This window comes from Enoplosus armatus, chromosome 11 (assembly GCF_043641665.1).
Source record: "Enoplosus armatus isolate fEnoArm2 chromosome 11, fEnoArm2.hap1, whole genome shotgun sequence".
Classification (NCBI taxonomy): Eukaryota; Metazoa; Chordata; class Actinopteri; order Centrarchiformes; family Enoplosidae; genus Enoplosus; species Enoplosus armatus.
Genome location: NC_092190.1, coordinates 24,139,106 through 24,151,009, shown reverse-complemented (window position 1 = coordinate 24,151,009; position 11,904 = coordinate 24,139,106). Strand labels below are relative to the sequence as shown.

The following is an 11,904-nucleotide window of genomic DNA, read 5'->3' as shown; positions in this document are numbered from 1 at the left end:
TGATTGTCCATTAACATGGGTGGACGTGAGACCACAGACACACAGACGTCACCAGCACGCTGCTAACATGATACGCTTATATACAATCAATCAACATACAGACAGTGAGGATGTTGAGGCAACGCAGACCACAAATCCTGCAACATGATATGGTCCCATTTTGTGTATTTCCTTACAAAAAGTATCACCCCCCCCCCCCCCCCCCACACACACACACGAGATTGCTGAAAAGGTGATTCCTATTTGTTCCTATAAAGCAGATGAAAGCCACGAAATATGTTTTAATAAACTGTACAAAGTACACAGAGCAGAGGCAAACCCCCCCTCTCCCTGCTGTATTTAGTCACAGCAGGGAGAGGGGGGTTCCCAAGCTTCTTCCTTTTTCTTTGTCGCAGAACAAAAAGGCTCGAGGTGAACGTGTGAGGTTACCGTACAGGAATAATGTCAACACGTAAAGCCACGCATGGAAGTAGGGCTACAACTAACGACAACAATTATTCTCATCAATTCATCATTTATGTCAAAGAAAATGTGAAAAACGCTCAAAGTGATGCCTTCAAATTGCTTCTTTCGTCCGACCACCAGTCCAAACCCCCCCCCCAGCACACGGTTGACATTTCTTTTGCTTGAATAAACGATTTATCGATCATGGAAATAGTTTTGAATAAATCGATTCATCGAGGAATTCGTTGCAGCTCTGCGTGACAGATGAACTAGAGGTGGAAATAATAACAAAATATGAAGAAAAAAAACAAAATGTCTCATAAGAACAAACAAATACAAATACGGCACCAAGATTCTACAAGAATCATAAACGGTGGAATAAAAATGCTCGTTGTGAAATGAATACAAGCACATACATATCACATGCATTCGACTGGCTTCGTTTTAGTTAGGTGTCCCCCGTCCTCCCCTTCATCTGCTTACCTGGATTTAATGCTACCTAATTAGCACCTGTAAGCTACTTATGTTAACTCATTAAAAGCAATACAACAGTAAAAGAGATTTAAAAAAAACCAAAAAACCCACATGATTTGATTCTTAAAGCATTATTAAAGCAGACCAGCACACGGACGAGGGGGAGGGAATGCACGACATGTTTAAGTCCCCAAAAAAGTAGCATCTTTAAAGAGAGCTACAGTATGGAAGTTAGTTTTGTCACCTGTGTGAGTTGTTTTCTTTTTTAGTTAACAGAGACAACACGTCGTTTCACAGTGACAGCTGGAGGAAAGGCACCCGGCACGTCCTCTCGCGCCTCTTCAGACGCACATGTCCACGATGCCTTCGTCTGCGGTCAGGGGTGGACTCTTGGGCCCCGGAGCCATGTCCTGCATCTTCACCCGCTCCGCGTCAAAGGGGCCCTGCCAGGAGTCCTCGGCCCCCGCGGAGGACCGATCGCCGCCGGGCTGCCGTAGGCCGGAGCTGCCCCCCGTGGAGTAAACCCCCGAGTCTCTGCTGCCGCTGCTGCCGTGACGGCTGTGTCTGCCGCTGGGAACATCGTGACAACATACATTACAGCACACAGTACTGTGTGTGGCCACTAATCACTGAAAAAAATAAGTGTGTCTTTTAAAAAACCGGACCAGGTCTGAATCAAACAACCAATCAGGGGTTCACGCTCCAATCCAGAAGGTGGAGCCTCCTGTAGAAGCCCTTGTTTGTACAGAGTCCATGTGATTGGCCAGATACATGCTAGCTAACCCTGATTGGTTGTTTAAAGGATCCCTTCAATTAGGTATTGTTGGTGACATGAAACGGTCAAAATGAGTTATTTCAACTGAAATTATAATTCAAAATATTGCCTACTGCAGCTTTAAAGAGTCAATTCTTATTAAATGCACATGCGCTTTGTGAACATGAACATAACATGGGAGCTGATGTCGCATCACAGATGAAACTGACCTGCCGTCTGGCTCCAGGTCCGTTCGGGGCGCCGCCAGGGCCTCGGGGGGCGGCTCGTGGATTTCCAGGAGGGGCGGCTCGGGACAGACGGTCACCTTATCGCACAGCAGCTCCGACTCCGAGTCCGGGCTGAGGAGGTGAGGAACGTCCGACCCAGGAGAGTCACAGAGATACTGCGGGGGGGGGTAAATGGAATCACCAGAAGTCAAAAGCTGATGTTAGGCTATAAAGGAACTACAGCACGGTCGCACTACTTCAGCGTCACCACCACTGAGCTTCACTTTTAAGAGAATATAGATAGATAGACAGATAGAGAGTATAAACACAACAAGGCTGTAAAGGAGGACTAGTGGCTGATGGCGGCCATGTTGTTTTGGAGGGACTTACAGCGATTTACACTGTGTTAATATGTCTCTGTCGCCGCATGGCTGTATACCAAATGTGGCGAAATCCAAAAGGAAAATGTCGTATTACTGTTTTTCACCCATCCCCCAGAGGTTTGTCTGTAGAGCAAGCAACTGTTTAAATTAGGTGTCCCCCACCATGTACAGTGTGGCCTGCAGCATGACTTTCATCAACAATAATAATAATAATCATTATAATAAAGCTGTAATAAGACAAATGTGTGGCGGCTGCAGACCTCCTTCAAGTGTTTAGGCATCTGGGCGGAGGGGTAACACGTCGCCTTGACGGTCTTGTAGCACCAAAATGAGCCGTAGAGTGAGAGCAGCATGACCAGGAAGCAGATCACCAGGGAGCCCAGGAAGTACACAGAGATCTGCCACCACGGGGTAGCGCCTGTTTAAGCGTGTAAACACACACACGGAAGCACAATAACATAGATTAGTTCATATTTGAGCATGGCAGTGTTAGCGGTTACGGACAGCCCTGTAACTGTAACAGTCGAGGCCCGGTCACACCAGGAAGTGGTCCCAGAAAATGAATCCACGTCTTTGTGAAATATTTGCTTATAGAAACTTGGGACACGTAGTGACAAGAGCCTGGCCGATACTGGATTTTTGGGGCCCGACACTGATATTGGGGAGTAAAAAAATTCAGATATGGGCACATCGGCAGATATACTACATATAATACTGCATATTCTTCAGATTCACGAGGTGCCGTAAGCCTCGTCACGTTACCTTCGGTCTGCATGCAGTGGGGCGAGGTGAAGCTGCTGCTCTTGTTGTAGAAGTCGTCGCGTGACTGAACGCTCACACAGTACCAAGTCCAGGCCTTCAGGTTCGGCAAAGTCACCAGGTTGGCGCTGCTGTTCAACGTCTGGGTCCTTACGACCTGAAAGGACAACGCAGGAGAGGCGAGAGCTTCAGGGACGCTACTTTTGTTTATTCGTGACTTAAAGCCGGATATCTGTAAGGACGTGGTGGAAATGAAATACTCAACCGCATCAGTACTGCTCATTATCATGACTACTTCATTAATGAAGTTGTTGCACTAACTGTTCTAACATCAACCACTTCTATGCATTTAACTTTAGCATTAACTACCATATATTGGAAAGGGTACAGTAGCTGCTCGGTGTCCATCAGGGTCACTTTCTAACTGTGGTGCATTAGCAGCGACCACGAGCGTCTGGACAGACGGGCCTCTTTGATTGGAGCGCTTTAACGAGGGATCAGGTCGGACTTGAGAGACAATCGAACGCCTGAGTGGCTGAGTGCAGCGTATGTAAACAGGACTTTGGTTTCCCCTCGCTCCTCATTCAAATACCTGTCTCTCTGTTAAGCCAGCGAGATAATACACCTGACGAACAGATGGGGCTCAAAGGTCTGCCTGCAGTTGTGAATATTTACACTTGTGTTAAAAAGGGTCATCTGAATCCCATGTCCCTGGAATAGTAGTTCTGCTGTCATAAAGCACACTTTTTATGTGTTTATGTTCTGTCTCTCGTTACAACAACTGCTGTCTAAAGGCCCTTTAAGAACAATCTTTTCTTTTATTAAATGACAGAAGCTTCAAATGAAATGATGATTATCCAACTTGCAGTAATGGAAAGTTCATGTACAATAAGAAGTATATTCAGCATTGTACTTTTTTGTATAATTTCATTCTTTGCCGTCACCTTTTTCCCCTTGTTCTCTGTGCATTTCTATTTAGATTTTATTAATGTATAATGCATATATTCATCTTTATAAAAGATGCCCAGTGGAGTTAAGCTAAATGTCTCTCTTCACCTGGAGAAACCTGTATAATGTGTATCAGTGAGACTTCTTTTCCAGCTCTGCGTCAGCCCTGGGTTACTCTAGGACGTTTATTTTTGTAGTGCTCCTCGTCAAACCGGTTTTGAGAAACGACGTATAGCTGGCAGGAAATCACGGCCCCAGACAAGCTCGAGAACTCAGCCGCCTTGCCGTGCGGGCAGGAAACACATATAGGGCACGAGTCAAACCAGTAAACCAGAACAGGAACACACAGACACCTGCTGCTTGATTGCGTGGCGGCTGCAGTCTCAGGGGCTTCGCCAGGTGTCTTTAAGGACTGAAGAGAAAACGGGAAGTGTGAACAGGAGAAACTCAAAGGTACTTTTCTCCTGCTGCAACACGTCTGTGGGGATCTGTCTCACGGTTTATAGAACAAGCGTCTGTATGAGAGGCGTCACGTGACAAAAGGCTTCTAACACAGAGGCGGGGGTGCGTTCTCTACCTCCGTGTCTCCAGAGCGCTCCCAGTAAAGGATCTTGTAGTACAGCTTGGAGAGGTGGTCCTTCATGGAGCTGTTGGTGCTGGTCAGGGGGTCGGAGATGAAAACGTCCAGGTCGCTGACAGCAGGAGAAAGATCCACTTTGGTCGGGGGGCCCACGGCAGCTAGCAGAAAGAGAATCATTTAAATAAAATGTACTAATGACAGAAAATAGGTGCACATTATCATCACTTAAAAAGTATTAATAATTAATAGTTTCAATTTCTCTGGGTTTTGGACCAGTTGATTAGACACAGCGAGACATTTAAAAGACACCAGCTGGGGGTGTGACGTCGTCATGTGCACTTTGTTATTTATTGACATTTTACAGACACTATGGCGTTCATGGTGCTTTCATGTATTCATTTGAGGAACATTACAGTCTCCTCATCGCTGCGCACACAGAGCTGCAACGATTAATCCATTAGAAAGAAAAAACAAGAAGGAGTTGCCAACTATGTTGATAACCGATAAATCGTTTCAGTCGTTTTTTTGAAGTGAAAATGTCAAATGTTTGCTGGTTCCAGCTTCTTAAATGTGAGGATTTGCTGATTTTTCTTTGTCATTTATAAGAGATAAGATAAGATAATCCTTTATTGATCCCTCAGCGGGGAAATTTGCATTGTTCCAGCAGCACACAGGATAGTGCAATATGACAGTAAATGAAGAGTCTTTGTGTTTTGGACTGTCGGTCGGACAAAAGAAGCAATTTAAAGGCGTCACTTTGGGGTGAATCGATAATGAAAATACTCGTAAGCTGCAGCCCTACTGCACAGATCTGATGACGTCAGCCCCTGCTTTTAGTCCGCTTCCAGTTTGCGTATATCGATAAAACAACTTCAACCCGCGTTTCTCTGCAGCGCTGATCTGTGAGCAGTTTTGAGCTGCTCCTCCAGCTACGTCTGTTTACTTGTGCTTCTTGCACAATCGTGACTGAACTCTACACTGTGGTTTCGATAGTTACAGAGCCGCACTAACTCAACACACGCTCACACACACACACACACACACACACACACACACACACACACACACACACACACACACACACACACACACACACACACACACACACACAAACAACCTTAGGCTGGATCAACATCAGTGTGTGGTTGTGTCCTCTCTGTCTGTCGTAGTGTGTTTGACGTGTTTTTGATGGTTTGTGGTTCAGCGCCTGAGATCACATGCTGCCACACGTTTTATGCCTAAAATGTCTTTCCTGTCAACTTTTAATTATCTGCCTGATTATGCAGAGGGGACTTGTTTTCTCCCTCGTCCCACTCGTCTTCGGTCATCCCTCCGTCTCACCGTCTTTATCCGGGCAGAATTCCTTCAGCACCCAGTTGGAGTGGTTCCCGTTGGCGTTGGCCTGTACGCGGAGCATGTAGATGCCCAGGTAATGCAGGTTGCACGCCGAAATGTCACACGTCCTGTGAGACGTCTTGTTGCACGCCGTGCCCCAGATCAGACTCTTCTTCTTGTACTTCAGCTTGTACTTCCTGGGGGAAGACAAAGTGAAGCATTAATCATCAATCAACTGTTTGACTTAGCCTGGAGCTAACTCATTATGGTAATAACTGATCTAAGTGTGTATTTGTACATCTTTTGGCCCCTTACAGTCTGAAACACTGCATTAGTTCATCACACCTGAACTCATTTTGAAGTGTTACACTCCAGTCATAATAAAATATGATCCATCATGCTCCTGTGGGCCACACTGCAGTTTGCCCTTGCTTCATTTAGCTATGTTAAACTCTCTAAGCATGAGGAACTGCTGGCTGGGAGCCGACATGTCTCCTGTTGCCAGTAAAGGCTTGTGGTTTGAAGGCATTAGCCAAGAATCTCACCAACAGAGCTCAAAGGATGTTGTTTATGTGTGAGCAAGACTTACGCCACATATTGTGTGGTGAAGGTGACGGCGTGGCTCTCGGCAGCACTCTGGTCCCAGTCCCAGGTCAGTGTGTAATTGGTGTTCAAGGCCATCATGGTCACGTTCTGTGGTGGGGCCAGCTTTGCCCCGACTGAAACAAACAGGGGGGGGGGGGGGGGTGACATGGTCAGCGCTAACTAGTGCGGATGTTCAATTATGATATACAATAAAACATATTTCAATCATTAATAACATTAATATGGGGAAGCAAATTAACAATTATCAATTCCAAAATGTACTCAGTTCATCACTAAGAAACATTCGAGACGCAATTTAGCTTCAAAAATAACATTAATTGCTTAATTAATTGTTTTAGCTGTACGTTAATATACCAATGTGGACCAAAAAAAGTATATATCTTTTTTAAACTTATTCAGTATTTGGGTTTTATTATATTAAAAAGAAGGTTGTTCGTCTCTCAATACTTTCTGACTGGGGCTCTCAGCTCCAAGCCCATTGGTTCTTGCTGAAGACATACATCTTTAAAACAGACTCACACATAAAAAAAAGCTCAATAAGACTCAATAATGTCCTAAAACAACTGGCCACTGTAGTTTTTAGCAAATGCTACTCAAACAGGAGGACGTTTTTGCAGTTTTTGGGGACCATCTTCAGTGACAGACTCTCTGCAGTTCACCTCAGCTGTGTGGAGTGTTTCAGTGTCTTTTAGCTCATTGTTTTGGTTTTCTGGCTCATAATCTCTGCTCTCATCGACCTCGTTGTTCCAGCCGCGGCTGGCCAAGAAAGCTCTTATAAACCCACTGTACACTACGCCTGTCCAGCACCAAACAGCAGAGCAGTTCAGCTTCCCACAGGCTGCTAAAATCGGTTTAAGCAGCTAAGTGAACTCTTTATACCACCAGGCTGGCTTAATTCTATCTTCCATCTTTTCTTTTGTCAACAAATCCCATGAAAAAAAAAGTTTTTGGCCAACAATGGAGCGCTACGGCACAAAGGAGTGCACGACATGTGTTTGGAAGTATGATGGTGGTGGTACACACTATAATGTAGGCGTAAGTGTGTATTAATGTACAGTATTTGTCAGCAATTGCAACTTGATGTCTCCTATGAAGACATATTTTAACTGTGTTTTTCTATACTAACTGTGATGTCAAACCTTTGGTGCTCAGTGAATCTAGTGAAACACACTCATACCAAAAGAAACATTAACATTAACAATGTCCTACCCAAGTCACTGTGGTGAACTATGCTAAGGCATGCCTTAGCCTTTCTGTCATTGGCTATTATACTGGAAATCTGCCAAACCAGCATTACACTGTAAACGGGTGTACAAGTCTTATGGCACATCTCAAGCTTGAAAAACTTTAAATACTCCACAAAGGGCTCAGTAAAGATATTTTTAAAGTCTGTCAGGTGTTGTCTGCAATAACACCTGTAGGTTCAAAATAAAGAAGGAGGAAACTGTGTAAAAAATAGATGAAAGATGTTTCAATCTCTCACATGACTGAACCAGCACTCAACGCGTCACAAAAACAGGAAATATTTGAGGGAGGAAAAAAGAGTTTTGGGGAGTTGCTCCGCTCAGAGCTTCCTGTGTAGATGTGTAGATATGTGTGTGTGTGTGTGTGTGTGTGTGTGTGTGTGTCTCAGCTTGTGAAGTCTCCTGTGGACTCGATTTTGGCTGAAGACGTTGCACAAGATTTTCCTCACTGACTCAGTTTCTCTCATTCTTTTTCTCTTACCAATTTCTCAGCCACAGTGCAATTCACATTACACATATTTCGACCCACTCATTCTATCAAACCCTAAACGGTTTCATCCTCAGCTCTTTACGTGACTTCAGAAACTGGCCCACAAGAACTGAAACAAGATGTTGAGAACGGCTGTAAAGGCACTGATCAGGACCATTTTATAGGTGGGAAATAAAGTGCTCTCTGATTGGCAAACTATTGATGACAGCACTGTTTCTCAACTGCTCAACAGTTTCTGTAACAACACTAAGCGTCACTGGTCCCTGGGTATTTAAGGTGCGGCACGCCATACAGGAGTGAAACTGCATTAGTGACTCACACAGTGAAACATAAACCTCACTGAGATCTTTTGCAAAATAATCACATAAACTATTCTTTGATTACCGAATTGACCACCCTTGATTAAAAGATTACCCCTGTTTCCAACACGTTTTTGGAAAAATACTGTGCAGTTGGGGAAAGTGTCCCCACATCAGTGTAGCTTGTCTGTAAGTCTATAAGTCACACACACACACACACACACACACACACACACACACACGGTCCGAATCACTTTGGACTCATAATGGATATATTTCCTCCATGGCAGCAAAGCATGTTACGCGGGCCTTGGGGAACTCCTGCAGGCTAAGAAAACGCCTTTATGGCAGAGTAACTCTACAGAATCACACTAATGGTAATATGCCTACTTGTGGCCCTAACTATCGCCAAGAAAACAATACTATTCAACTGGAAAAGCAGGGGAAAAACAACATCTCAAGGCAGATATCAATGGAACAACTTTTTTTTCTGCTCTCACGTGTCCGTTTATGTTTTGTACATCTACATTATCTCTTACCTTTGTATATAGATTAATATGCTCATATTGTCTAAAAGAGTATGCACTATCTGGTGAAAAAAAACATAAATATAAAAAAAAGTTACGTTTACATAGAAATGAAAATGAAGTCATTGCACTGGTAATAATATATGTTCTGCTTTCCTGTAAATGTCTTTTATAAGCCTGCGTTACTTTGTGTTTCACCTTGCCATCAAAATAAAATCCACCATAAATGGACTTGGCACTCGCTAGCCTAGCAACAAGGCTACAAACCCATAATGCAACACAAATACAACAAATATCGTCTTATATTCGGGCCAATACCGTGTCTTAAACTCAGCCTTATTTAAACAACTTATACAATACATTCCTTCAAACCCATTAGGTATATACTGTAACCATAACGTGTCAAAACCAATTTAGTCACAAAGTAAGCACAAAAGAACCATGAAAGCAGTATATTCTTCCGTCTACATGTGTTTGTCAATTCAAAATTGTCCATTTATGTATCAGATGTGAAGAGATCAGAAGTCAGCACGGCTCGCTTTAACAAACCCCTCCTCAAAACACTTTAACACAGATCGCATCACTCCTACTGCATTTTTACTCCAAGAACAGAAAGATCTTGGCCGGTGAATAAGGAAAAAAAGGAGAAGAAAGTCTCGACTGTGCCACAGGATACTTAATAGAGGAAATGGAACATCACATCACATTTTCTAAAGAAAAAACAGGGTAGCTCATACCAAGTCAAAGTTACTGACCTTTACCCTGCAGTAGCCTTAACAGCCTTGCGTACTTTTACATTTACTGACAACACTTGCACAGAAAGTGTGAGGCAAATTTCTTTAAATTCAAATGAGAAAATCCATTTGAATCATGACTTCCGTGTCAATGTCATTTGTAACGTGGAATGAAGAACAAACAGACTAGGAAGAAACTATTACTAACCCTGTACTTTCATGGAAGTACAGGACTGTCAAACGGTTGCCGATTAGCCGCAAGAGTATCGGGGAGTTTTTACCAAAAACCACCAGTTTAGCTTGGTGCAGGCAGTGTGTTATGAATGACAGAGATTGTGTTATTCTACTGCACCAGATTACATGCTATGCTATTTTGACCATGGTGGCTGGCTGACATTAGCTACACTTTAAATTTGAACTTTTACGTATTCAATATCTATAGAACCTTTTAGTGCGGATGTCATGATTATGTCACTGTGTTAGCTGGAGGCAAAACACTGGAGCCAAACACGAATCACCTAACCTCCCTAAAACATCGTCTTACTCTGTTAGCTAGCTGTATTGCCAGAGACAGAACTCATCTGTTAAATCTTGGCATTTCTGTCTTGTAGGCCTGCATGACCATTCAGGACGTAGTTATAGGCATCTAAAGATGTTTACGCCCTCAGTTTCTTTTTACTATACACACTTGGTTTCTCTATCAGGTTGGTTGCCAGCTAGCGTTAGCTAAGGTATTCAGGGAATTAGTCAGCCTCCACCTAACCTCCGCCCACAAAGTAATACTAACAGAAAAGGGTCTTTATGGCCTATATTTGGGGAAAAATGCAAAAGCACTACATCAGAATCAGAATCAGAAATACTTTATTGATCCCCATGGGGGGGGGGGGGGGGGGAGTTTTACAGTACTGGTGCCCCCATTCAAGATTAGAAAGCAGCATAAATTTAGAAATAAAAGTATTTCTAAAGTATTTCTATATATTTCAGCAGACACAACTGAAGCTACCATAACAGTCTTATTTAAAAAGTGAATTAGCCCTCCTGTGAGTCTGGCAGGAACGAGCTGCAGCTGTCACACTCAGTATCACAATGGTGCCAATACGAGTTTTTGGGATTACTGTCATTACTGGGTACTCGACCACCTTTTGTCTACGTCCTTGACGTTATTATTACGTTAACTGTACATGCCTTTGCTCCTCAGTTACCTGCACTATTCAATGCTGTCTCATCATCGTCGTCGCCATTGCAGAGCGAGTTACTTTCTGTTTTCTTCAACGTTGCTCTTTGTATGTTCAGTGCGTGTCGAGCTCGTCGTTAGCAGCTAAGTGGCTGTGTTTGGGTCTCCGTGTTAGCAAACCTAACCACCGATCATGATTATGACTTTATGAGTATGTTTTGGATGAAACGGCAACGCAACCGCGTTACTGTGTGTTGTGACGCAATTTCTGAGTCCAAACATCAAGCTGCCTCGACAGCAGCGAGGCGAAAGCAGCTGTATTACCGTGTAGTTATGTAGTTATGTAGTTAGTTACGTTTATATCGCCGTGCGGTTAGCAAACAGTAATAAATGCGTCCATTTCTCTGAACTACAACAACTGACGCATTCGGCTGAAAGTCGCCAGTTAACACGGTCACCCGTGAAACCGGAACACCGGCAAAGATAACAGGCTAATAAGCCACCAACAACACAAGGGGCCGGGGGTGGGGGGGTCCCCAGAGACATTTTAATTTACAGTAACAGTTACATTAGTAGAGAAGCGAATAGTTAACGTTAGGCCTATAGCTTAGCAAGGTAGGTAGCGTGAACTACAACATCTGCTAACGCTCAAACACAAGCCGACGGGCGTTAGCATGCTAGCATGCAAGGGAAACTTACCAGCGTCGGTCCGGAGGCACCAGAAGAGGAGGCCGGCACACAGAGCGGCAGACATGGTTGGTGTTTCTCGACGCACTGGCAGCTGTTTACCTGCTCATCGTCCCTGTCCGGGATCGGCTCGGGCAACAACTCCGCGCGGCTCACCGGTCTCGTCTCGACAGCCTTGAGCGACCGATGTGTCAATCACCGCATGGGGAGTTGACTTCCGGCTGCACTTTCAAAATAAT

The 11,904-nt window shown here is 44.0% G+C and overlaps 1 protein-coding gene across 1 annotated transcript; it reads right to left on the bottom strand.

The window, feature by feature from the left end:
- Nucleotides 1–201: 201 nt before the first annotated feature.
- il10rb (interleukin 10 receptor, beta) lies at nucleotides 202–11,824 on the bottom strand. Its single transcript, XM_070914227.1, has 8 exons — nucleotides 11,678–11,824; nucleotides 6,494–6,623; nucleotides 5,911–6,101; nucleotides 4,567–4,727; nucleotides 3,045–3,198; nucleotides 2,543–2,700; nucleotides 1,903–2,075; nucleotides 202–1,488 (listed from the first exon to the last, which is right to left on the bottom strand). The coding sequence occupies exons 1-8, from the start codon at nucleotides 11,730–11,732 to the stop codon at nucleotides 1,260–1,262; spliced, it is 1,251 nt and encodes a 416-aa protein (XP_070770328.1). The 5' UTR covers nucleotides 11,733–11,824; the 3' UTR covers nucleotides 202–1,259.
- Nucleotides 11,825–11,904: the final 80 nt, after the last annotated feature.

Coding starts and splice junctions, on each gene's coding strand:
- il10rb (XM_070914227.1), bottom strand. CDS start 11,732: ATGTCTGCCGCTCTGTGTGCCGGCCTCCTCTTCTGGTGCCTCCGGACC. Junction 2,701..3,044: donor CCACTGCATGCAGACCGAAG/GTAACGTGACGA, acceptor ACGCTTAAACAG/GCGCTACCCCGTGGTGGCAG. Junction 1,489..1,902: donor GACCTGGAGCCAGACGGCAG/GTCAGTTTCATC, acceptor CGATGTTCCCAG/CGGCAGACACAGCCGTCACG.